This window comes from Aotus nancymaae, unplaced genomic scaffold, assembly GCF_030222135.1.
Source record: "Aotus nancymaae isolate 86718 unplaced genomic scaffold, 86718_ANA_hifiasm-v0.15.2.pri h1tg000016l, whole genome shotgun sequence".
NCBI classification, from domain to species: Eukaryota; Metazoa; Chordata; class Mammalia; order Primates; family Aotidae; genus Aotus; species Aotus nancymaae.
Genome location: NW_026988428.1, coordinates 36354761 through 36381982, shown reverse-complemented (window position 1 = coordinate 36381982; position 27222 = coordinate 36354761). Strand labels below are relative to the sequence as shown.

Sequence of the window (27222 nt, the reverse complement as noted above, 5' to 3'; positions counted from 1 at the left end):
TAGAGCCATGGGGTCCCACACAAATGTGTCATCATCACAGACACAGAAACAACAACACAAAGACAGTTACAAATTATACATGTAAGCCAAATAAAACGTGGCTATAAAACCAAGAGCCACACAAATGTAACGTGGCAAGCCATTTAATTCTTTCTTGAATGTCCAAGCCAGATGTTCCTGGTATCCTGGGGTTTTGATCTTCTGATCTGACACATTCCCCCGACTGGTTCACAGATGGGTATAACTGGCCCGGAGACGTCCATGACTGGCCAAGCTTTGCTCAGAATTCAATTCTCACGTGGAAAGCTGACCCCCTCCCACGGAGGGCATGAAAGAAAGACAGCCAGACGGGCAGCTCACATCCTGCCTTCCCACCAGACCAGGGGGATCCCCCAACAGGGGTGCTGGCTCCTCCCACCCCTAAATCTTCCCAGATCTCAGTTAAATCGGGGTTGGGGGGCTGGGAGTTTTGTCCCCTTGGTGAGCTGTGGCCCTGTCCTGGTTTTCTTCAGTCTATCCTTTTTTCCCTCCAGAAAAGCACAGGCACCCCAGAAGCCCCACCTAGGCGCTCCCTTCCTGTGGGAGGTCCAGAGCTCTCCTTCCTCCTCTATCACCAGCCTCATCAACAACACTGGGTGTCTCACGCTTAATGGCTGGTATCTGATTCACGCTAAGGTGTTAACGACTTCTCAATAGCTTGATGAGCTGCTTCTCCCAGGGGTGCCTGCATTTGGAGGGACCCAGAGACTAAATCCTTTGAGGGCAGGAAACTTTGTATGGCCCCCTTAGCACTTGGTAGGTGCTCAATAAATATTTGATAAAAAGATCAATACCAAAAGATCTGAGATAATGTTTGTAAAGTGCTTCCTACTGAGTTTTGTACTTGGCTAGCACTTACTACATCGTGGCTGTTATTTTTATTTTTTTTGAGATGGAGTCTCACTGTCACAGAGGCTGGAATGCAATGGCATGATCTCAGCTCACTGCAACCTCTGCCTCCTGGGTTCAAGCAATTCTCCTACCTCAGCCTCCTGAGTAGCTGGGATTACAGGCACTTGTCACCATGTCTGGCTAATTTTTGTATTTTTCGTAGTGATGGGGGTTTTGCCATGTTGGCCTGGCTGGTCTCGAACTCCTGACCTCAGGTGATCCACCCGCCTTGACCTCCCAAATGTTGGGATTATAGGTGTGAGCCACCACGCCTAGCCTATTTATTTATTTATTTATTTATCTATTTATTTATTTTTTGAGACAGAATCTCACTCTGTCACCCAGGCTGAAGTGCAGTGGCGTGATCTCTGCTCACTGCAATCTCCGCCTCCCAGGTTCAAGCGATTCTCGTGTCTTAGCCTCCCAAGTAACTGGGACTACAGACTCACGGCACCACGCCTGGCTAATTTTTTTGTATTTTTAGTAGAGATGGGGTTTTGCCATGTTGGCTAGTCTGGTCTCGAACTCCTGACCTCAAATGATCCACCTGTCTCAGCCTCCCAAAGTGATGAGATTGCAGGCGTGAGCCACCACACCCAGTCTACTATTTTTATTTTTAATGGTAAATTTTCCAATATCAAGGAGGGTCTGAGTAGACAGATTCTTTGGGCCTGGGGCCTGTAGGAACCCCACTCCTTTCCTGGGGCCTCTAGGAACCCTACTCCTTCCTCCTGGTTCCTGGTTTTACAGCCACAGCCAACATCAGATGACACTGTATGGGAATATGCTGGTCCAGAGGGGAGAGAGGAGAGAGGAGAGGACAGGCTCCAGTCTACTGTCTCTCTGTGAACGTCCAAGCCAGTTCTACTGTGCTCTCTGCCTTCAGTCATTAACATTTATTGGACATTAAGTATGTGTTTTATAAAGTAGGCACTCCATATGGGTTAACATGTGTCATCATCACAACGATCCCACCAGGAGTTTATTATCCCATTTACAGCTGGGGAAGTTGAGGCTTAGAGAGACCAAGCAAGCTGTGCTGCTGGGTGGTGGCGTGCAGTTCAGATCCCTACAGCCTGGGCGCCAACCTGGGGTCACTCCCGGTGGACACAGGCCTGTAAGCTCCCTAAAGACGCCCCACTCTGCTCTTTGTGTTGCTTCTTCAACAAGGGGCTATTCATTGGTTCTCCCACACCTGAGAGGGGTGTTCAGAGGCTGGTCCTGGGCTCTGACGGAAGGCACAGAGGGATGCGTTGCCTGGGGACATGGGACCCTCCCCAGGACCCAGGACCCAGGCCTAGGAAACAGCAACCTGCACATGGGTTTCCATGGACAGAGGAGTCGGGACGCTGGGGAGGGGAGACTGCAAATTCCAGGGTTTTAAGCAGGAATTCAGATTCCAGGATTTTAAGCAGGGTTTGGGGTCAGAGGAGATGGGGAGAGAAGGGGTTCCAGGATGAGTAAGAATAGCTTGGCAAAATTTTGGAGGTAGTTGAAGATGGGGCCATTGGGTCAGATGTCCTTGGCTGGGGCAGGGAGCAGCAAGGAAGGAGGTTGTGGGATGGGTCAGGGTGGCTGCAGCGGCAGCAACGGGGACATTGAAGGCCGGGCGAGGGCTCTGCCATGCATGTCGAGAAATGAAGCCAGCAGAGTCAGAGGTGGAGGACCACACGCAAGAGCTCTAGAAAACCTTCAAATCTTCAGTGTGCACCACCAACTCCTGTGTCCCCAGTGCTGAGCACAGCACAGGCATACAGCAGGCACTCAGCAGAAATCCACCAAAAGAAGAAAGGAAGGGTGGGAGGGATGCAGGAGTTATAGAACCAAACTGGAGTCCACTTGCCTGGCCCAGCAAGACCAGATAGCTACACCGAGGTTTGCAGCGGTAGAAGGTGCTTTTCTTTTTTTTTTTTTTGAGATGGACTTTTGCTCTTGTTGCCCAGGCTGGAGTGCAATGGCACAATCTTGGCTCACTGCAACCTCTGCCTCCCAGGTTCAAGCAATTCTCCTGCCTCAGCCTCCCGAGTAGCTGGGATTACAGGCATGTGCCACCACGCCCGGGTAATTTTGTATTTTTTTAGTAGAGACAGGGTTTCTTCATGTTGGTCAGGCTGGTCTCGAACTCCTGAACTCAGGTGATCTGCCCGCCTTGGCCTCCCAAAGTGCTGAGATGTGAGCCACTGCGCCCAGCCAAGAAAGGTGTTTATTTGCAGGGCACCAAGCAAGAAGGACCAGGCAGCTAATGCTGAAGTCCTAACCTCCCCCATGGCTTAAATATCGGAGGTTTTAAAGGCGGGATAAACTTCAACAGAGCAGAAGTTATAGGCAAAACTCAATACGTGAAGGCTACATGTTGACTTTGGCCTGAAAGGGCAGGATGTCTTTTTTTTCTCTTTATTTCTTCTAAAAAAAATGGGATACATGTACAGAACCTGCAGGTTTGTTACATAGGTATACATGTGCCGTGGTGGTTTGCTGCACCTATTCACCCATCCTCTTAAGTTCCCTCCCCTCACCCCTCACCCCTCAACAGGCCGTGGTGTGTGCTGTTCCCCTCTCTGTGTCCATGCGTTCTCACTGTTCAAGCCCTACTATGAGTGAGAACATGCAGTGTTTGGTCAGGATGTTTTAAAGTGGGAACTTACAGGTCATAAATAGATTCAAAGATTTTCTGATTTGCAATTGGTTAAGGAAGAGAAGCTTTGTTTAAAAATCTGGGGTCAGTAGAAAATAATGTTAGCTCTGGGTTGTGAGTGTGACATTGTCCAGGCCCCTTTGGAAGAAATTTCAAACAAAGAGTGGTGGTCAGGGTTCAGTCCCTTTATCTGAGGTCTATGCGCCCAGGCATCCCTTCTGGTGGGGTTGGGTTTCTGGCAAACAACTCAGGGACATATGTTAAGATGCTATCTTTAGTTTCTGGAGGGGAACCAAACATCCCATGATTCTAGCTTTCTTGGCTATTGTTTTAGGCTACTGTTACCTTCTTGCTTGTCAAACTGCTTATTTATTTCTCCAGGCTAGCAAGGTGACCAGAATTTCCCTTGAAGGAACTCAAGGTTTTCCTTCATGCTTGGGGGGACCTGCAGGCCCCTAAGAGGGGGTCCCTGCTCCATCTCAGAGTGCACTAGGTGGTCTCTAATCTGGAGAAGGCTCTACTAGCCTTACAAAGAAAAACTAAGATGACATGTGACATGGCTTCAGAGGGGCCCCATGGGAGCTGTCACAGAGTCACAGCCCCTCCAGCACTTGCTAAGGATGTGTCAGAGCCGAGGGAGGTGAGGAGAGCTCAGATCTGGGCTGCGTGTGTGGAGGAGGACCTCCTGGAGGAGAGCAGGATGGGTAAGTGACAGAACAAGACATGGTGAAAGGCTGAGAGGGAAGGATGGAGGGAAGATGGAGGAGAGGGATGAGGAAGGATGGAGAGAGAAGGTGAGAAAGAAGAGGGGGAGGAACATTCTGGTGGTTTCAGTAAGAACGAAGAAGACAAAATGGCAGGGGCAAGAGTAGAGGAAGGAATGCAGAGGATGGGGAGGGACTGGAGTCCAGGTTCTTCCCCTAAACAAAGTGAGAGAGAGCCCCAAACCAGCCTGTCTCCAGATTTTCCTCCTTCCCGTGCCTCACCCAGCCAAGCACTGCAGCTCACCCACGGGGCTCCAGCAGGGATCTCTGGGCGAAGGTGATCTCCAGGGAGAGAGCTGCCTTGGGCTGAATAGGGCCACAGTGGCAAAGGCGATCATGGGAGTAGCTGGGGCCCATCACAGGAGCCAGTGGCGGGGATGCAGGGGACGCAGGCAGAGTCTCTGGGGCTGGCATCAAAGGACTGTTTGGAGTAGAATGACATCGTGCTTACTGGGTCGCCCCCGTTGGGTCTTTCTAGCCTGAGTTTGCACGGAGGCCTGCACTCCTGGGGAGGGCCCCAGCCAGCCTGTTTCTTGGCCCACTTGGGCTGGGAGAGATGCAATAGGAGTTAAGTTTCATGTTGATAACAGCTTATTTGAACTCTAAAAAGATGATGACTGTCCTCAAGTTGTTCCTAGTCTTATTAGCAGATACACATTGGAGGAGAGACAGAAATGATGAAATGGACCACCCGGGAATCTCCGTAACCCTCCAGGCCATGGGCGAGCCTCTCTCTTTGTCCTTTCTGTACCTCCTTCTAGTTGAGTCCCTGAATTTATCAGCCACCTGCCCCAACTCCATCCTCCTTTTCTCTTCCTCATTTTCTCCTGTGTTTGAAGGGCTTGTCCCCAATGCAACCTCCAGCCTGCTTTATTATGGGTGTTTGGGAGGGGTAAAGTGAGGACAGCCAGGTCTCCAGAGGACTTACAAAAGCATGGAGCGCCCACGTGTCCATGGTTGGCTCTGGCCTGGGCTGCTCCTGTCCCATCCATAAAGGGAAAGGGTCACTCCATCCCTCATACCCCATGAGTGAGAGCAACTGCCCTGTATGGGTTATGTTTCCAGGAGGTCTGGGGAGGGGTGATGCCCAACCATCAGTCCCTTTCTAGGAAGGAGGAGAACAGAGGTTGGAGGCCCAGGTACTCTACCCAGTGTCCTGCACTTTCCAGGAAAGTCCATCTTGTCTTCACCTGCTGCATCCCCAGGAGGAAGCCAACAACCCAGAGAAGATTAATCAGGATAGGGATGGTGCAGTGCCAGTGACATCCCCCTGGAGAGGCTGGGGCCTGGGGCAAATTACCTTATAACAGCAGGTTAATTAGATAAGACCCAAATTACATGAGCAAAGCTTCAAATTACCCAGCAATTTGAAGGTTTCATGTTGTTTCAGAGGTGGGGAGGGCTTGATCTCTGGCTCAGCATAGAGAAAATGACTTCTTGCTCCCAGGCAAACCAAACCCACGAATTAAGCTCTTGACTGCCCATCCACAAGCCCCAGTGCCAAGCACATATAAAGGCACCTGCCAGTCCTCACTGCAACCAGCAGAACCTTTGTGGGATTTTGCCTTCCTCCCTTCTGCATCTGAGCTTTGTCTCCACCAGCACCATGAGCCGCCAATTCACCTGCAAGTCAGGAGCTGCTACCAAGGGGGGCTTCAGCGGCTGCTCAGCTGTGCTCTCGGGGGGCAGCTCATCCTCCTTCCGGGCAGGGGGCAAAGGGCTCAATGGGGGCTTTGGCAGCCGGAGCCTTTACAGCCTGGGGGGTGCCCGGAACATCTCTTTCAATGTGGCCAGTGGTAGCGGGAAGAGTGGAGGCTATGGATTTGGCCGGGGCCGGGCCAGCGGCTTTGCTGGCAGCATGTTTGGCAGTGTGGGCCTGGGGCCTGTGTGCCCAACTGTATGCCCACCTGGAGGCATCCACCAGGTCACCATCAACGAGAGCCTCTTGGCACCCCTCAACGTGGAGCTGGACCCCGAGATCCAGAAAGTGCGCGCCCAGGAGCGAGAACAGATTAAGGCGCTGAACAACAAGTTCGCCTCCTTCATCGACAAGGTGGGTCTGCTAGAACCTGGGGAACCTGCGAGCAGCCTTCCTCTTCTCTTCTTGGAACATAAGATTTTGTTACAGTAGGAGAGGTTGAGGTTAGATGTGAGGAGGCCTTTACTGTGAACACGGGAGGTACATCCCATCATCAGGATGACCTGTATAAGGTTCTCTGTGTTGTCTTTCCAGAAGGAAAACAGAAGCTGGTCAATTTCTACTGGCAGAGGCTTCTCGGGGCTCCCAGCAAGAGATGTGGTCCTTCTTCTCGAGGGCTAGCTTGGTGCCATTGTTAGGCCTGAAGACTATGCAGGCCATTTGCAGAAAAGGCCTGTGTGAGAGATTCTGGCCCAGAGCAAGCAGGGGAGGCTGTCCTCCTCCCATGGGATGCTGTCCTGCCCACTAGTTATTTGCCTGACAGATCAGGAGCCTCAGGGAGGGGCTGCTCCAAGCCCTCTGGTTCATGGGTGTCTGCCATGGGCATTTGCTCCAGTCGGTTAAGGACTTTCTCAAGAGGCAGAAGAGGGCGCCGGGGAAGGGGACTCCACTGTCCTCTCGCGTCACTGCTGGCCAGCTACGTGGCTCTGGGAAGGTTATATGCCTGTCTGCACCTAAATTTCCTCATCTCCAAAATGGAGATAATTGCCTACGTCTTAGGGTTATTGTCAGGTTTATAAAAGAAAATGCAGGTGGAGATCTTTTCACAAGCCTGGCACACACTAAATACTCCAAAAATGATCATGATTGTGACTCATTTCTTATCTCTGGAAGGTGGGGGAGGGATGCTCAGGGGAGGAATCAAAGGTGTCTAGAGACCTGATGAGATGACACAGCCCAGATAGGCCCCCAACTTCTGGCAGAGAAGAAATGATTACCCCTATTTTATGAGTCACTGAAGGCATGGAGGTAAATGCCATTCCCAAGGCCATTTGTCTTCTCTGTACCTCCTTCTGATCAAGTCTCCTTTCGGTGAGGCTGGACCCTCAGCCTCTTGCCTCCAGACCCAGAGGAGGAAGCGGGAGGGCCGTGTTGGCTCTGTGACAGTCAGGCACCAAGGGCGGGTCCACCCAGGACGAAGCCTGTGGTTGAGACAGTCATCTGGCCATCAGAGCTTAGCCAGCTCCTGCAACTCAGGCTTCCTGTCTGGAGGAGTCCCTGTTGCCCTCGGCTCAGCCTCAGGGGCTAGGACTGGCTCTGTGGCTTCTTACGCTTTTAAGCCTTTTCATATCTGGAAGATCAAAGTGTTCTGAAGTGGGGTCTGGGGGATGGGAGTGGACTGATTCTTGGCTCAGCTGGTCAGAACCTACGCAAGGATAAAGTCTGGAGATATGGGAAGAAAGATGAACATGAGGACAGTCGCATCTTGTTTATAAAGATGATCCTGCCCAGAGGGAGGGAAAGGAGGCTGAGAGGCTTGGGCAGTTCCCAAATCATTTCAGTCTCCCGAGAAGCTCAGTCCCTTAACCTCAGGCAGCCAGGGAAGACGGGTAAATCCTTTTGGCAACCCAGATGTGTTCAGTAGTGCAGATGTGTATTGTGGTGTCTCAGATGCAGGGTTTAGTCTGTGGTTAATGCTCAGCCTCATAGATCATGTGAAAAATTCAGCATTGGTTAAACCAGACCAAATGTTGGATGGTGGTCCAGAGACAGATTTTCAGGGGGTAGGTCTATCTCGACACCGAATCCTAGGTAGTTTTCCCATGTCTTGTGTTTCTGATTTGGGGGAAGACAACCTTATTCAAGCAGTAGCTGTGCTCATGTAGATTAAGGGAAGTTACATTTTAAAAACTGTGCCCCCCGAAACCGAACAAGAGGTGTGTATGGAGATCTCCTGGTCAGTTTCCTGGCTTAGTGAGGGGCTGCAATGGGACCAGGAGCTCCATCCGTCCGTCATGCTCCATGTACCTTGCTTGTTGTAGAGAAGATGGTTCTGGGGAGCAGGACCAAGGAGGGAGAGGAGAAGCTATAAGCAAAGATAAAGCTGGGGCCTGCTGCAGGCATTTAAAATACCTAGAAGTCCTTGGCCCAAGGCTTACTGAGCTCTGACATGCCCAGAAATGAAGAGCAGACTTTGTTCTTCAGGATGGTCAACTGTCCAAAATGATGGACCCACCTTGGCTTCTCTGCTGGTATTTTCATTTACACCCATGCCCTGAGCTGCTCTGCCATGGTGGGTGCTGGGTGATCGGATGCATGGGTTACGGGGACACGTGTCTAGGTTCAGTTCCAGGCTCCACTGCTTCTTAAACTGTTGGGCCTTGGAAAGAGGCTAAGCTGCTCTGTGTCTCCATTTTCTCTCCACCGCAGAGGGTAATGATTTTCCCACCTCATTCTGCTCTAGTGAGGAGAAAATGCAGGTAGAGGCTTTGCACAGTGCTCTGTGAGAGACGCGTGTGACTATTGCTGCAGGGGTTCAGCAGTTTCCGGCATTTGGGTTCCAGGTGCGGTTCCTGGAGCAGCAGAACCAGGTGCTGGAGACCAAGTGGGAGCTGCTGCAGCAGCTGGACCTGAACAACTGCAAGAACAACCTGGAGCCCATCCTCGAGGGCTACATCAGCAACCTGCGGAAGCAGCTGGAGACGCTGTCCGGGGACAGGGTGAGGCTGGACTCGGAGCTGAGGAATGTGCGGGACGTGGTGGAGGACTACAAGAAGAGGTGAGCAGGAGGAGCCCCCTGCTAGCTGGACAACTGCCCTGTCCCTCCGAGGGACCCATGGCAGTCACCCAGCTTCAACATTTTGGAGGTCGGTGGGGGGCATTGTTCTTGGTCATACCAAGCAGAATCACCCCAACAACACTCTGGAACTTGCTCTCTGTCCTCCAGCCTCTGCTGGGCAGTGGGCAGAGGGTGATCTCTGGCTCTGGGTTTAGGGGATGCCTGGGGAAACCCCTCATGTTCTTCTCTCATGTAAGAGGATGGTTAGGTGCATCTGGCTCCAAAACTGCTCTCAGGGGTCACTGAGGAAACACAGATTGGAGCAGTTGGTCATTTGTAAAGCTGTACTCAAATTTGGGGCGAGCAGGTTCACTCTCTTGCTTCCTCCGAGAGTCCCAGAGGGCATTCGCTTCATGTGCTCCTTCTTCATTTGCCAAGCTAGATCTTCAATAGGCTCACTCTTACTGGTTAGCATGTTCCCTCCTCTAGGAAGCCTTCCCCCACTCACCCCTGCCCAGTACTCTGTGGCCCCCAGCACCCGTATCTTCTGATGGGCACACTGCTCCTTGCTCAAGCTCTGCCCTGTACAAGCAAGGGCTTTCAGTGAGAGGTATTAACTGACAAGCCCTCGCATTCCCACAGGTATGAGGAGGAAATCAACAAGCGGACAGCGGCAGAGAACGAGTTCGTGCTGCTCAAGAAGGTGAGGGGAAGGCAGGCCTTGAGTCTGGGACTGGCCTGGGACCTGAGGGAGCGGAGCCTGCCAAGGTGCTCTGCCAGATCCCTGAGGTGAACTGATTCAAGAATAGTGAGGTGAAGGCAGAGAAAAGCTTGATGAAAGGCAATACAGGAAAAGGAATGAAAAGGCAGGGAGGGTGCTGGTGAGAGGACACCTGACTGCATGTCTAATGCGGCTGTGGTTTGAACACGGAGAAGAATAACAGAGGACACCACTGAGGGTCTCCCCTGCAGCCCCAGGACCCAGCACAGACACCACAGGCACTTCATTCCTGCTGCAGGAACAGATTCTCGGGGTGAAGTGGGCTAGGCCTTTGCTCCTTTATCTCCTTTCCCATAGCAAAGTGAAGAGAAGAGGGTGACTCCTTCCCCACACAAGGAACCCAGGCAGGGATGGGTGCTGGTTTCTTGGCTGTACCAGCCGTGACAGAGGATGGTGGTGGCGTCTTTCAGGATGTGGACGCGGCTTACGCCAATAAGGTGGAGCTGCAGGCCAAGGTGGAATCCATGGACCAGGAGATCAAGTTCTTCAGGTGTCTCTTTGAAGCCGTAAGTCTGTCTGTCCACTCCATTCATCTGGCAGAGGCTAGTGGGTTAAACTCTATTCTAGGGGCTGCAGGAGACATGGAGGCCCCAGCCCTCAGTGAGACCCCTCAGTTAGCCATCCATCTCTCACATCAGCCCCAGTCTCCGCCCTCCAAGCAGAAAGGGAATGGGCCAGGCCCTTGCTATGGCAATGGGAATCTGTCTGGGCCCAGCAGGGAACTTGCTTTGCCCCAAAGCAAACAAACAGCCCTGGAAGGCAAAAGCCCCGGGTTCCAGTCTCCAAGCTGGAATCACCAACATTTGCTCATCGTATGTCGGGGAGGTGGTTGGGCTCCAGCGGTGGTTGAGCCAAGAGACCATCCCTGTGTTCCCTGCAGGAGATCGCTCAGATCCAGTCCCACATCAGCGACATGTCCGTCATCCTGTCCATGGACAACAACCGGAACCTAGACCTGGACAGCATCATTGACGAGGTTCGCGCCCAGTATGAGGAGATCGCCCTGAAGAGCAAGGCCGAGGCCGAGGCCCTGTACCAGACCAAGGTGAGCTGGGCTGAGGCTGGGCCAGGGAGGGTGACACCAGCGGGCAGCAGATGGGGCCCTATTGCACCCAGAATAGAGGCAGCGTCCCGGTAAGTCTGTTGTGTTCTGCCCTCGAGATACATGCACTCCCATAACATGCTCATGGCTGTGTGCTTTGGGGTCCTCAGTTCCAGGAGCTGCAGCTGGCGGCTGGCCGGCATGGGGATGACCTCAAAAACACCAAGAATGAAATCTCGGAGCTCACTCGGCTCATCCAGAGAATCCGCTCAGAGATCGAGAACGTGAAGAAGCAGGTGAGGGCGCCTTGGTCTTGGCCTGTGGTCAAGTGCAAGGGATCATGAGTGGAGGGGAGATGAGCTGCTGAGAACATCGGCCTCCCAGATCGCTGCCTAGGAGAAGAGAGGAGGCCAATGAGGTCACTGCCTCAAACGCCTGCAGCAGGACATCCCTGGGGGCTATTCATCTCCTACTCACTCCAAGGACCTTGGCCTCAAAGCCCCTCCCCAGGAAGCCTCCTCGGCACTGGGCTAGGACATCCCCCCAGTGATGTGCCCTCCTGGTACCTGTGCTTCCTTGTACTTGTCACACTTTCTGTTAGTACTGACACTGCCTGTTCCCCCAGCCCCACCAGACTGAAAAGAGGCAGGGAGCTGGTTGCTTTGTGCCGTTTCCCCAGCATCTAGCACAGTGCCTGGTGCAGTCACAGCTTGATAAGCATCTGCGGAGTTCATGATTGAGATGGAGACATGGGCTCAGGGAGCACCCATTAAGGTGCCTTGTTAAGGATTGACGAGGGACTGCTCCCAGGAATATAGGAGGCAACCTCGGCTTGTAGGTGAGACACAATGTGTACGTATATGATAACAATGGCAGCGGCGCCTACTGTTCTGTCACACGTCATCCTCACCAACACCCTGACAGGCAACAGCTGCCCTCCTTGTTGATATAGATGAGGAGACTGAGGCTCAGAGAGGATAAGGGGGTTACACAGCTGGTAAGTGGCAGAGCTGTGATCTGGAACAAGGCCTCTGGTCTCCTAGCCCAGTGCTCCTTCTGTTCTCCCATGGGCTTCAACAGTTGCTTTGTGACCTTGGACAGGTTACTTCTGCTCACTTCACAGGATGTTGCAAGGACTAAATGAGTTAAGTTATGTCAACAGTATGAGCTGGTGCTGGCATACACTAAGTGCTTGCCAAATAACAGTTGCTCCTGGGGTGTGTCCTTCCCTGTCCCCCTCGTCTGTGGTGTCATGCTCCTGGGCAGCTGCTGCCCTTGCACCTGCTGCAGAATATTCAACCATCTCTCCTCCCAGACCTATGGCTCAAGAGCAGAAAGTCAATCTTGCTCTCACTCATTTTGTACCCTTGGCACAGTATGGCTGAATACATGTCTTTACACTGAACTAAAGTGGCGTTCAGAAGGGCAGGGCTGAGTCATTTCCATCACCCACACATCTAACACAGAATGGGGCTAGAGCTAAGGAGGGACACGCCAGCCCCAGAAGGGGCTCCGGCTGCAAGAGAAGTGTGGTGGTGTGTAGGGTGGGGGTGGGCCACTCTGCCACACTCTAAGGACCCAGAGGGATTTGGATGTGGATGGCTGCAGTGGCTCCTCCCAGTTTTCCAACTTCACCAATTCCTTCCTTAGGCTTCCAACCTGGAGACGGCCATCGCCGACGCTGAGCAGCGGGGGGACAGCGCCCTGAAGGACGCCCGGGCCAAGCTGGATGAGCTGGAGGGCGCCCTGCACCAGGCCAAGGAGGAGCTGGCGCGGATGCTGCGCGAGTACCAGGAGCTCATGAGCCTGAAGCTGGCCCTGGACATGGAGATCGCCACCTACCGCAAACTGCTGGAAAGCGAGGAGTGCAGGTGGGTGGGGCGTTCCCAGGCAGGAGGCCCCAGGGGTTAGGGAAGACCCAAAGGAGAAAGCCTAACATAATCCAGAAGAGATGAGTTCTTAGGGAGTGATGGGGTGGTGAGGATAGAAACAGTGATAGTAATTAATAATACTGCCGTGAGTGGACATGAATATCCACTCATAACAGACGGTAAGAGCTTGCTTCATGGCAGGCATTGTGAGATGTCGTACGCGATGCAGATTCACTCATTCTTCCTGGGCATGCTGGAAACATCCACTGCCCTGCTCCTTGCAAAACCCCATTACTCTATTAGGCATTCTTGTTTGCTCCTCCTGATCTGTCCATGTACAACATGGGCTTGTCGGAGGTGTGCCAGGGCAGCCACCCCAGCTTCCCCAGGGCTCTGCAGGGATGGGCAGGCTGGTGTGTGGGAGGCAGCTGCACTGTCCCCACGTGTGCACCTCTTGTAAACTATTGTTTGACCAGGGTTGTTGTCTGGTTACCCCAAAGATTAGGGGGTGGCCTCCAAAATTTCTCAGGCTCTGCTTGCATCAAAGAAGCTCTGGGATTTGCACAGGTGCCTGTTGGGTTCAAAAACCCACATCAGGCTGATGGTGGCAGAAGCTTTGAAGAGACTGTGAGCTGGATGACCTCTCTCTTATTTGATTTCTCTCCTTCACAGGATGTCAGGAGAATTTCCCTCCCCTGTCAGTATCTGTAAGTATTTGTATACTTTGACCTAAAATTTTAAAATGCAGACTGGCAAGGACCTTAGTGACACCCTGTGTGTGTAGATGAGGGATCTAAGAACCAGAAAGGGAAATGGTTTCCTGAGATCACAAAGCCAGACGGCAGAGCCATGGCCAGAATTGGCTCTACTGACTCCCAGCCCAGGCCTCCTTCATCTTTATCCCTCCAACTTTCTGTTCCCAGGGATGGCAGCAAGGGAAAGCTATTGTCATGGGGAAACAAAGGTCATGTTGCAGAAAAATGATGCATGGGTCTGTGTGAGGCCTAGGGAGCCAGGTTTGCAAACTGCAATCAGACCTGGGCTTGGGAAGTAGGGAGGGCTGAGGGAATGAGAGAATGAGGGGTCTCAGGGGTCAACCTGGCAGTATCAGATCACTGCATTGCTTAGCAGGACTAAAAGAGTTAAACCAGAGCTTCCGAAAGATGCCTGCTGTGGGATAGCTAGCAGGAGGGAGAGGTTGGAGGCTGGGAAGTTTAGCACAAAGGCTAATAGAAAAGGCAGTGGGCGGGTGTTCAGGAGGACAGGTAGGGGTGTTGGTACCTGGACAAAGGAGTTGGGCTTCTGGGCATTAATGGGGCAAGACTCAGCCAGATTGGGTATAAGCCAAGCAAGCCAAGAGACAGAGGATGAGGAAAGCTGTCTTTGGTATATTCTCCCCAGGGGGAGGGAGCGGTTGTGCGCCTCCCCCCTCAACTACTCCAAAAAGAGCCCGTCTGCCTGGGGAAAGGAGGCCTCCCCAGCTCTCTGCCTGAGTGGGTGTTGGCCTCGGCTCCCTCTGCAGCCATCATCAGCAGCACCAGCGGCGGCAGTGGCTATGGCTTCCGGCCCAGCACGGTCAGCGGCGGCTACGTGGCCAACAGCAGCAGCTGCATCTCTGGAGTGTGCAGCGTGCGAGGCGGGGAGGGCAGGAGCTGGGGCAGTACCAATGATTACAAAGACAACCTAGGGAAGGGTTCCAGCCTGAGCGCCCCCTCCAAGAAAGCCAGTCGGTAGAGAGTTATGCCCCGGGCCCCGCCTAGTCCCGTGACCCGGCTCCAGCTCCCACACTGTACTTCCCACAGCCCGCTATCAGCTCCATCTGCACCCTGCTGGTCCTGCTCCCGTACACCTGGCACTGGCCTTGGCCACCCACTTCTCCCAGCCTGTGTCTTCCTCAGCCTGGGAAGGCCTGGATGACCAAGCTTGGTGAGATTCCTCCCTGTACGCTCCCTATTCACTCCTTGGCTGTGGTCCCCTGGCTACACCACCAGCCCAGGCCCCGGCTCCCAGCTTTCCTCCTCTGCCCAGCCTCTGGCTCAGTTGCTAACTATTCTGCTGAGCTCCCTGGGTCTCCCACCGAGACCCTGCACACACTGGGGCCTAGCACAGCTCCTGCCTATGCTAGGAGCTGGCTCTGTGTTCAAGAAAAGAAGGACTGAAGGACAAACAACCAAGAGTGACCCAGCCCCCACCCCCATGTCCAGCTCAGTCTCAGATCTGAGTGGGACCAAGTGCAATTCAAGGCCTTTTTCTCCACCTGCACCCAGAAGCAGAGAAGAGCATGCACTGTTCACTTTTCCTTCATTCTTAACAGCCTTCCTCTGTTGCATCCTCAATAAATAGCACAATCTGATGGCTTGGTCTCTGAGTATTCAAAGTACGCACATGTACCTCAATTCACTCACTTGAGCATGCACCATACACATTCATGAACACACGAAGCACACACACACACACACACACACACACACACACAAGTACATCATTGTGCACTGCCCATGCAGCCTATACATCTGTGTTAGATTTTCAGGAGGCAAATGGGGTGTGGAGCAGAGTCTGGGAGGAGGGGTGGGGAGGGAGGAAAAGAGAAGTCCAGAAAGCATGTGCATGTATTGGCTGCAGGCTTCAGCAGACAGACACACACATACTGTGTCCAGTGACAGAAATGGTCGTGTTCCTGACCTGACCCTGACTGTTTCTGGGACTGCACCTTTCCTCTTCGCAAGGTGGGCTTAGTGCACAGGTATTTGTGCTTCTTCACTGCTCAGAGGCCTGGCTTCCTGGGGGGTCAGCAGGTGGGAGTCCTACACTCTGGGCCTCTCTGATGGAAAAGTAAGTAACAAGTCTTGGAAGTTGGGACTGGAGTAGGGAGGAGTGAGCTGGGGGTCCCGCCAAGGGTGGAGGGTGGGCTATGAATTTCAGTAACTGTGCAGTTGGCACTGCCCCAGACATACTCCTGTCCCGCCTTCCAGAACCACTATGATGATGGCCAGTCCTGTATCATGAGGGTTGTAAGGAGAGTGAACAGACAGATTCCCCAGGCCAGCTCTGTGTCATCTGTGGCTGGCAGGGGAGATGTAGGAGGTGTAGGGCATTTGCAGGCAGGTGGGAAGCCAACATCTTTGCAGTGACTGGGCAGTAATCTAGTCTCAGGGTAGCCACACTAATGGCATTGTTTGGTGGAAGGAAGAGGGTTTCAGTTTCATAGAGGAGAAGGGAGGCCTGGGGATGGCGCTGGGCTGGAGGGGGATCAGAGGATGAGGATTTGGGTCAAGAAGAGTAAGTGTGATGGCAAAGGAAGACACAGGGTCCAGAGGAAGGGACGGATGGTCTGGGTTGACATCTAGGACATTTAGAGTAGGGACTGGGGCTTAGGGCAAGGCTCAAAAGCCCCAACCCAGGAGGTAGTCGGAGTCAGAGACTCCTGGCTGTCATCAACCTGTCAGCATCGCCATCTAGCAGGTGGGTGAGTGGAACAAGACTCAACAACAAGTTTGCTCCCTTGGTTGATAAGGTGAATGTGTGTGTGTGTGTGTGTGTGTGTGTGTGTGTGTGTGTGTGTGTGTGTTCAGTACTGGGCATAGACATTGCCATTTCCTCAGTGCAGGCACCATGCACACCTGCTGCCTTTGCTAGCCTCCTGCCTTTGCAACAGTAAGGACTGAGGTTGGATAGCAGAAAGAACTTTCCAGTTGAGAGGCTAAAAGAAATGGCTAGATTCTCAAATGTGAAGGTGGAGGCTTCTCTAGATGCTGCTGGTTTATCACATAGATTTACAGAGGGAGGGAAGAACTCCCTTTATGCTCCAGGGCTCACAGTTCTCCTGAGTGGACAGGGTTATTCTGGGTTCTGTTTTCTAAAGCCACAAAACAAAGTGCTGGAGACTGGAGCCTCCTGCAGGAGACTCAAAAGCCCAGCACTGGCCATGGCAGGGGCCTGAGCTGTCAGCTTGACAGGTTCCAGCATGAGAGGGCAGGGCTTGATGGACAATTTTGGAAGCAAGTGAGGGCTCTGGGGAAAGGAAATAATGACAATGACTAGCAGGCAAGGTGGCCATCATGTGACTCTACATGGTAATTTGGTTACGGCTGCCAAGAGTAGCAGTTCTTTACACAGGCTGAAAAATAATCCAGGAACTTAGAAAAATACTGATGTCTAAGCCTCTACTCCAAACCAATTAAGTAAGGCTGCGTACAGGAAGTAGGGCCTAAGCATTAACGGGTATCTTCTGAAAGTCAGCAAAGGGGTTCTAATGAGCAGCCAGAGCTGAGACCCATCAGCCTAAACTGTGATTTGGGAGACACTGTGGTTCTGTCCAGATACAGAGGGAAATAATGGTTTGATCGACTAGTAATGTCTGCCATGGTCACCAGTGGAGGAAGTGATAGGGTATATTTTTCTTCTGATGGGTGCCTACCTCTTGCTTTACAGTTTACAAAGCATTTTCATACACATTAACTAAGAACAGTGCTGGGAGTGAAGGACTGTTGTTATAGCCATTATACAGATGAAAAAATTGAGGCTCAGAGCCCCAGTCTATCTACAGTCACCCTGGGCTAGACCTCAAGGACACCCTGTGTATTGTTTTTTAGGGGGCCGAGGGGAGGAGAGTGGGTGCAGGGCTCTGGCTCACAAGTCTGGACAGGGGTTCATCCTTGGCAGTGCTGTCGCCTGCCTGCTTCTCTTACCTGGAAGCTTCCAAGAAGAGGCCATCACAGGGTCAATGTGGAAGAGGACTGCTGCATGGACCCTTCACAAGGCCCTGGTGTCCTCATGCGGGGTGGCCTACTGTGCCATATAGCAGGAATTGCTCCTACCAGCAGGAACAAGAATGTCAGTGGGTCAATCCCAAGGTGAGATGGAGATGCTGGGGCATCTCTTGGGCTGGAGACAGAGACTGGCCCAAGATAGCACTATAAGCAACTGGGCAGCTTCACTAAGCAGGAGTGCTTTGTGCAAGAGGGAGCCTGGGGCAGGGCTACGGGGCCAGGGCGGGGCAAGTTAGGCATCTAAACGTAGAGGGGGCTGTGGTTGAAGGACTGTGGGAGCGGAGGAGAGGAGAAGGTCTGTGATGCTTGACAAGTGCTGCTTGGAAGAGAGCCCTTCTCTCTTCCACTTACTCCCATGGAAAGGACTTACTGGTCCTTTCTGGCATCTCTCTCAGTGCCAGTGACCAGAGACTGGATTGCCTTCACCTTTGTGAAGGTGCTTGGCGTCCATTCACACTCAGCACAGGCTGATGGTCTATCTCCGCTCCCCGTGAGGCTCTGACTCCAGGCTGTCCCTGAAGGCACTGACGGGAGCTGGTCCTCGGGACACCTGCTGGAAGGTGCCCACAGCAGGCCGAGCCAGACAAAGCAGCTCAGCGGGGGCACTACCAGAGGCTGCTGGGGGTCGAGCGGCTGTAGATGTGGAGCTTGGCACCCTCAGGACACCTCTGGGGCTGAGGAGAGTGGTGGGTTCCCCGTGGCACCTGGGGGTCCTAACAAGGTGTCAGAGGCCTCCCAGCCTTGGCCACTGCTCGGCTCCTTCTCTCCATCTATGGAACCTTGCCCCCATGGCCTGTCCTGTACTTCAGACCCAGAGTACCAGGCAGGGGAAATGGAAGCTGATGTTTATGGATCACCTTCGATGCGCCAGGCTCTGGAGGCTGGGCATGGCTCCCAAATCATCCTTCTGAGGTGGGTGTTATTATTCCCAAGGCAGAGACATACTAACCCCAGGGCTGCAGAGCCAGGATCCAGTGAGGTCTGTCTATCCATAGACCACACTCTTTCCACACCACGGCCCTGCCTTCCGGGATGGGAACTGTGTGCCCCTGTCTCTCCAGGGGCTGTACCTTTCCACTCTCCTCTGATGTCCTGCAGGCTCCCTGCCCATTTTCTGTTGGCACTTCTGTATATTCCATCAGTCAAAGCCTGATGTCTCTGGGTCCCAGAGGCAGGTTTGGAAAAGAGAGTTGGTGGAGACACTGCAGCCTCTGAAGCCAGAAAGGCTGGGACATTCCCTCTGCACATCCTTACAGGCAAGTCCAGCCCAGACTGAGGGTTCTCTGGATCTGAGACCCCTTAATCCATGGTCAGGGGTAATGGAAGGCATTTTCCCAACTCAGTGGGCGGCAGCAGGGCCACCACCTTTGAGCGTCCTTCATGTTTGTGAGCAGCATAGGTGTCCCTGGGTAAATGCTTTGGCTGGAAGAGATGTGTAGTGAGGGAGTCCTGAGCCAGCCCACAGAGGCTCCGGACCACTGGAGTCAGATGCTGGGAGTTCCCCATCATCAAGCAGCATTTCACATCAGCTGCTGGGGCTAATTTGGAGCTCCAGAGGAACCAGTCTTTTATTTTGCCAAAATTGGACATTAAGAGTGCAACAATGGGACCTAATTAAACTCCAGAGCATCTGTATAGCAAAAGAAACAATCATTCAAGTGAACCAGCAACCAACAGAATAGGAAAAAATTTTTGCAATCTACCTATCTGAAAAAGGGCTAATATCCAGAATCTACAAAGAACTACAACAGATTTACAAGAAAAAAACAAAGGACAAGAACAGACATTTTTCAAAAGAAGACATATATGAGGCCAACAATCATATGAAAAAATGCTCATCATCACTGGTCATTAGAGAAATGTAAATCAAAACCATATTGAGATACATTGAGATACCATCTCACGCCAGTTAGAATGGCGATCATTAAAAAATCTGGAGACAACAGATGCTGGAGAGGACGTGGAGAAATAGGAACATTCCTACACTGTTGGTGGGAGTGCAAATTAGTTCAACCATTGTGGAAGACAGTGTGGAGATTCCTCAAGGACCTAGCAATAGAAATTCCGTTTGACCCAGCAATCCCATTACTGGGTATATATCCAAAGGATTATAAATTGTTATATTATAAAGACACATGCACACGAATGTTCATTGCAGCACTGTTTACAATAGCAAAGACCTGGAACCAACCCAAATGCCCATTGATGATAGACTGGACAAGGAAAATGTGGCACATATATACCATGGAATATTATGCAGCCATTAAAAAACAATGAGTTTGTGTCCTTTGTAGGGACATGGATGAATCTGGAAACCATCATTCTCAGCAAACTGACACAAGAACACAAAATCAAACACCACATGTTCTCACTCATAGGCAGGTGTTGAACAATGAGGACACATGGACACAGGGAGGCGAGCATCACACACTGGGGTCTGTTGAGGGGGAATAAGGGAGGGACAGCAGGGGGTAGGGAAGTTGGGGAGGGATAACATGGGGAGAAATGTCAGATATAGGTGACAGGGCGGGGATGGAGGCAGCAAACCACATTGCCATGTATGTACCTATGCAACAATCCTGCACGTTCTGCACATGTACCCCAGAACCTAAAGTGAAATAAAATATATATTAAAAAGAAAAGAAAAAAAGAGTGAAACAATCATCACCCACTATCTTCATCATTTCATAAAAGAAAAGGACAATTTAACAGTAGGAAGGACATTCTCTCAGACTAAGCTCAGCCCTTTAGATGGAATCAAGCTAGCCCCATGAAAGACTTACTGCATTGCATGTACTTTTCTCAATTGCTTCAGATTACTGAGAAACACATCAAACCTGCAACCTGTCTCAGCATTTACCATGCCACCTCTTCAGACCTCAAGGTCCTCATCTCCATGATGGGAATATGACCACACTGCCCACTGCACAATGTTCAGAAAATCAGCAGAAGGGATGGAGAAGGGGAGCATGCAAAACAATACCAGGAGCTCCTGACTGTCAGGAACAAGGATGGCGATGATGAGGGTGAGGACCATCCTGCAGGAGTGATGCCTCGCAGGGGTGAGGGGCCTGGTTCTGGGTCCAGCCTCCAACAGAGCTGCCACATTCAGCAAGTTCTTTAATCTTTTTGTGTCTCTTTTCTTTTCTGTAAAAATGAGGATAATAATAACAATAACGGCAAAAATAATAACTACTTCTTTGCATTGTTTTGGTTGAGACATAAAATCCCAAGCCCCTAGTCTCCCTCCTTGCTGGGCAGGGCATCTCTGAAAAAGGGCAGCAGCCTGTCAGGGACTTATAAATAAAGCCCCACCTTCCCGAGACAGAACACCTGGGAAAAGGGGCGGTTGCGAGTTCCACTTCAGCAGACTTAAATGTCCCTGCCCAGCAGCTCTGAAGGGAGCAACAGAGCTCCCAGCACAGCACTTGAGCTCTGATAAAGGACAGACTGCCTCCTCAAGTGGCTCCCTGACCCCCACATATACTAAGAGACACCTCATACAGGAGAGCTCTGGCTGACAACTGGCGGGTACCCTTGTGGGACAAAGCTACCAGAGGAAGGAACAGGCAGCAACTCTTGCTGTTCTGTAGCCCCTGTGGGTGATTCCCAGGCAAGCAGGGTCTGGAGTGGACCTCCAGCAGTCCTGCAGCAGAGGGGCCTGACTGTTAGAAGGAAAACTAAAAAACAGAAAGAAATAGCTTCAACATCAACAGAAAGGACACTCACTCAGAGACCCCATTCAAAAGTCAGCAGCTTCAAAGACCAAAGATAGATAAATCCATGAAGGTGGGAAGAAACCAGAGCAAAAAGGCTGAAATCACCAAAAACCAGAACACCTCTTCTCCTCCAAGAGATCACAACTCCTCACCAGCAAGGGAACAAAACTGGATGCAGAATGAGTGTGAAGAATTGACAGAAGGAGGCTTCAGAAGGTGGATAATAACAAACTTCTCTGAGCTAAAGAAGCATGTTCTAACCCAATGCAAAGAAACTAAGAATGTTGAAAAAAGTTAGACAAAATGCTAACTAGAATAACCAGCTTAGAGAAGAACATAAACGACTTGATGGAGCTGAAAAACACAGCACGAGAACTTTGTGAAGCATACACAAGTTTCAACAGCTGAATCGATCAAGCGGAAGAAAGCATATCAGAGATTGAAGATCAACTCAATGAAATAAAATGAGAAGGCAATATTAGAGATAAAAGAGTGAAAAGAAATGAACAAAGCCTCCAAGAAATGTGGGATTATGTGAAAAGACCAAATCTACATTTGATCGGTGTACCTGAATGTGATGGAGAGAATGAATCCAAGCTGGAAAACACTCTTCTGGATATTATCCATAAGAACTTTCTCAACCTAGCAAGGTAGGTCAACAATCAAATCCAGAAAATACAGAGAACACCACAAAGACACTCCTCAAGAACAGCAACCCCAAGGCACATAATCATCAGATCCACCAGGGTTGAAATGAAGGAAAAAATGCTAAGAGCAGCCAGAGAGAAAGTTTGGGTTACTCACAACAATGAGAATGAAGACATAATGTACCAGAATCTCTGGAACACAAAGTAATGTCTAGAGGAAAAATTATAGCACTAAATGACCATATGAGAAGGGAGTAAAGATATAAAATTGATACCCTAACTTCACAATTAAAAGAACTAGAGGAGCAAGATCAAGCAAATTCAAAACCTAGCAGAAGACAATAAATAACTAAGATCAGAGCAGAACTGAAGAAGATAGAGACACAAAAAACCCTTCAAAAAATCAATGAATCCAGGAGCTGGTTTTTTGAAAAGATCAACTAAACAGATAGACTGCTAGCCAGACTAATAAAAAAGAAAAGAGAGAAGAATTGAATAGATGCAATAAAAAATGATAAAGGGGATGTCACCACTGATTCCACAGAAATACAAACTATCATCAGAGATTACTACAAATACCTCTATGCACGTAAACCAGTAAATCTAAAAGAAATGGATAAATTCCCGGACACTTACACCACACCCCAAGACTAAACCAGGAAGAAGCTGAATCCCTGAGTAGACCAATAACAAGGTCTGAAGTCGAGGCAGCAATTAATAGCCTACCAACCAAAAAAAGTCCAGGACCCGATGGGTTCACAGCCGAATTCTATATACAAAGAGGAGCTGGTACCATTCCTTCTGAAACTATTCCAAACAATACAAAAAGAGGGAATCCTCCCTAACTCATTTTATGAGGCCAAAATCATCCTGATATCAAAACCTGGCAGAGACACAACTAAAAAAGAAAATTTCAGGCCAATATCCATGATGAACATTGATGTGAAAATCTTCAATAAAAAACTAGCAAACTGAATCCAACAGCACATCAAAAAGCTTATCCATCATGATCAAGTAGGCTTCATCCCGGGGATGCAAGACTGGTTCAACATATGCAAATCTATAAAAGTAATCCATCGCATTAAAAAAAAACAAAGACAAAAACCACATGATTATCTCAATAGATGCAGAGAAGGCCTTCGACAAAATTCAACAGCCCTTTATGCTAAAAACTCTCATTAAACTAGTTATCAATGGAACGTATCTCAAAATAACAAAAGTTATTTACGACAAGCCCACAGCCAATGTCATACTGAATGGGCAAAAACTGGAAGCATTCCCTTTGAAAACTGGCACAAGACAAGGTTGCCCTATCTCACCACTCCTATTCAACATAGTATTAGAAGTTCTGGCCAGAGCAATCAGGCAAGGAAAAAAAAAAAGGAAAGAAAGGATATTCAATTAGGAAAAGAGGAAGTCAAATTGTCTCTAATTGCGGATGACATGATTGTATATTTAGAAGACCCCATCATCACAGCTCAAAATCTCCTTAAACTGATAAGCAACTTCAGCAAAGTCTCAGGATACAAAATCAATGTGCAAAAATCACAAGCATTCCTAAACACCAATAACAGACAAACAGAGAGTCAAATCATGAGCAAACTCCCATTCACAATTGCTATAACGAGAATAAAATACCTAGGACTACAACTAACAAGGGACATGAAGGACTTCTTCAAGGATAACTACAAAACACTGCTCAAGGAAATAAGAGAGGACACAAACAGATGGAAAAACATTCCATGCTCATCGTTAGGAAGAATCAATATCGTGAAAATGGCCATACTGCCCAAAGTAATTTATAGATTCCGTACTATCCTCATCAAGCTACCATTGACCTTCTTCACCAAACTGGAAAAAAAACACCTTAAACTTCATATGGAACCAAAAAAGAGCCCACATAGCCAAGACAATCCTAACCAAAAAGAACAAAGCTGGAGGCATCATGCTACCTGACTTCAAACTATACTACAATGCTACAGTAATCAAAACAGCATGGTACCAAAACAGAGATATAGACCAATGGAACAGAATAGAGGCCTCAGAAGTAATGCTGCACATCCACAACCATCCGATCTTTGACAAATCTGACAAAAACAAACAATGGGGAAAGGATTCCCTGTTTAATAAAGTGTTGGGAAAACTGGCTAGCCATGTGCAGAAAGCTGAAACTAGACCCCTTCCTTACACCTTATACAAAAATTAACTCCAGATGGATTAAAGATTTAAACATAAGACCTAACACTGTAAAAACCCTAGAAGAAAACCTAGACAATACAATTTAGGACATAGGCATAGGCAAGGACTTCATGACTAAAACACCAAAAGCAATGGCAACAAAAGCCAAAATTGACAAATGGGATCTAATTAAATTTAAGAGCTTCTGCACAGCAAAATAAACTATAAAGGGAGTGAACTGACAACCAACAGAATGGGAAAAAAATTTTGCAATCTACCCATCTGACAAAGGGCTAATATCCAGAATCTACAAAGAACTTAAACAAATTTACAAGAAAAAAACAACCCCATCAAAAAGTAGGTGAAGGATATGAACAGACACTTTTCAAAAGAAAACATTTATGCAGCCAACAAACATATGAAAAAATGCTCATCATCACTGGTCATTAGAGAAATACAAATCAAAACCACATTGAGATACCATCTCATGCCAGTTAGAATGGCGATCATTAAAAAATCTCGAGACAACAGATGCTGGAGAGGATGTGGAGAAATAGGAATGCTTTTACACTGTTGGTGGTAGTGTAAATTAGTTTGACCATTGTGGAAGATAGTGTGACATTTCTTCAAGGATGTAGAAATAGAAATACCATTTGACCCAGCAATCTCATTACTGGGTATATACCCAAAGGATGATAAATTGTTCTGTTATAAAGACATATGCAAACATATGCTCACTGTGGCACTGTTTACAATAGCAAAGACTTGGAACCAACCCAAATGCCCATCAATGATAGACTGAATAAAGAAAATGTGGCACATATACACCATGGAATACTATGCAGTCATAAAAAAGGATGAATTCGTGTCCTTTTCAGAGACATGGATGAAGTTGGAAACCATCATTCTCAGCAAACTGGCACAAGAACAAAAAACCAAACATCACATTTTCTCACTCATAAGTGGGTGTTGAACAATGAGAACACATGGACACAGGAAAGAGAACATCACACACCGGGGCCTGCTGGGGGTTGGGGGCCTAGGAGAGGGATAGCAGTGGGTGGGGGAATTGGGGAGGGATAACATTAGGAGAAATACCTAATGTAGATGACAGTGGGATGGATGCAGCAAAACACCATGGCATGTGTATACCTATGTAACAATCCTGCAGGATCTGCACTTGTACCCCAGAACTTAAAGTATAATAAAAAAATAAAAAATAGAAATAACCACAATGCCATAAAAAAAAAACCCAAGCCCATAGTAAGAGCTCAATATTAGCTATAATAATAAATTATTACTATTATTAGATATAATAATACCTACCCAAGAAACCGTCGGTAATCTTTAGGGGTTCACTGGGTACTCTAGTCCTAAATCGATTTCCCAGCAGCAGGAGTACTTGTCTCCTCCTTCACTGTGTGCTCCAGACCAGTGTGTTTTAGACCGTGTTTCTGAAATGTTGCCTCTTCCAGAGGACTAATCAGAGCTTCAGAGTCTGTAACTTCTTTCTCCATCTCACCCCACTGCAGTGGAACCTCACCCTGTACTTCTCCCTGAACTGAACTCTTGGAGTCTCCTTCTAAGGCCATGCCTTGCTCCTAAGTTCATGATTTACTTTAAACAGGATTGCCACTTTTTTGTTTGTTTGTTTGAGACAGTCTCGCTCTTGTCTCTCAGGCTGGAGTGCAGTAGCACGATCTTGGCTCGCTGTGACCTCTGCCTCTGGGTTCAAGCAATTCTCCTGCATCAGCTTCCTGAGTAGCTGGGACTACAGGCATGTGCCACCACACCTGGCTAATTTTGTGTTTTTTAGTAGAAACGGGGTTTCACCATGTTGGACAGCTTGTCTGGAACTCCTGACCTCGTGATCCGCCCTCCTCGGCCTCCCAAAGTGCTGGAATTACAAGTGTGAGCCACCGCGCCCAGCCAGGATTGCTACTTCTACCCCCAAGTGCCCTCTCCTCACCCTTTGGAAGTCTCGATCAGTGTGCCCCCTGCATCCTGGAGGTTCCTGGTGGGTACAGCCTGGGTGGTGTACTGTTCTTTGTGTGTGGTGTTTGTGACAGAATTGCTACAGGCTGCACAAGGTGTTTGCAATGATGGTGATTACAAGAAACCTGTAGAGCCGCAGAGCTGTGTCCCCAATGCTTTGGACACCACTCACCAGCACTGACTCCCCTCTCTGTGACGTGGCCACCCCTTGGTCTTGCTTCAGAGCTATCTTTGATGGGGTTAGGAAAGACCAGCAGGCAGGGGGGAGACCGAGTCACCCCTGACATCCTCAAGGGCCAGGGCTGTCAGCAGCCAGTGCCGGAGGCCACGAGCAGGCAGGCAGGGCTGGGGCTGAGTACCAGCCTTGGAAAGTACAAACTTGGATGGGAGGCAGGACAGTGGAGAGGAGAATAGACTGAAAAAGATGTTCCAAGTTGGACAAAGGGAGAAGGGGAAGAGGAGGCGGAGAGACCTCTAGTCCACCCCTCTGAGGCTCTGCAGATTTGGAAAGTGAAGGAAGGGAGAGACGGCCTGTCACTGCCACAAAGGACAGGGCCTGTGCATTGGGCACACAGGTAGTGGGAGGGGTGGAGAGAGAGGTGTGCTGGTAACTAAAGTGTGCTGCTGAGCCTAACAACCAGGTCTCTGAAAAAATGCATAGATGTGTATGTATACAAATATATGTACATGTAAATGCGTGTTTATTTCTGTCATAAGTTTATCACAAGTTTTACTGCTATATTAGCTATGTAGCATACAATTATAAATAATAATAAAATTTACAATACTGTTTATTATAAACTTGATAAAGCCAAGTGACCCTCACAGGATGCTTTCAGTTGGTTTTTGCCAAACTTTTTGTTTGTTTGTTTGTTTGAATAGATCTTTGTGGTCTTGGAATCCAGCCAAATGGGAAGAGAGGGGCCTCATACCTGTGGCTGGCCTGTGGTTGCAACTAACAAACCAGTATAGCTCCCACATGAATGTTAGCTCCTGTGTTCGTCTTCACGGTTAAGATGAAAGTGAAACAGTGAAGATGAGTGCTAGAACTTCACTTGCTCCTCAGTGATGTGAGTGACTTCCTTGCTGAATCAGATCATGGTTTTTAAATACCGGGAGATTATTTTGTATTTTTTGGCTATTCATAATGTTACTAGCAATGGGCATGATGTACTTTTAATTTTAATCTAAATT

The 27222-nt window shown here is 49.5% G+C and overlaps 1 protein-coding gene across 1 annotated transcript; it reads left to right on the top strand.

Moving 5' to 3' along the window:
- Nucleotides 1–5935: 5935 nt before the first annotated feature.
- On the top strand, nucleotides 5936–15071 carry KRT71 (keratin 71). Its single transcript, XM_012450260.2, has 9 exons — nucleotides 5936–6382; nucleotides 8812–9026; nucleotides 9669–9729; nucleotides 10218–10313; nucleotides 10688–10852; nucleotides 11020–11145; nucleotides 12500–12720; nucleotides 13393–13427; nucleotides 14243–15071. The coding sequence occupies exons 1-9, from the start codon at nucleotides 5936–5938 to the stop codon at nucleotides 14452–14454; spliced, it is 1578 nt and encodes a 525-aa protein (XP_012305683.1). The 3' UTR covers nucleotides 14455–15071.
- The last annotated feature ends 12151 nt before the right edge of the window (nucleotides 15072–27222 follow it).

What these genes read in the sequence shown, in the direction of transcription:
- KRT71 (XM_012450260.2), top strand. Translation starts at nt 5,936, where the DNA reads ATGAGCCGCCAATTCACCTGCAAGTCAGGAGCTGCTACCAAGGGGGGC. An exon ending in AGTTCGTGCTGCTCAAGAAG is followed by an intron (nt 9,730 to 10,217) that starts GTGAGGGGAAGG and finishes GGCGTCTTTCAG; the next exon opens with GATGTGGACGCGGCTTACGC. An exon ending in CTGGAAAGCGAGGAGTGCAG is followed by an intron (nt 12,721 to 13,392) that starts GTGGGTGGGGCG and finishes TCTCCTTCACAG; the next exon opens with GATGTCAGGAGAATTTCCCT.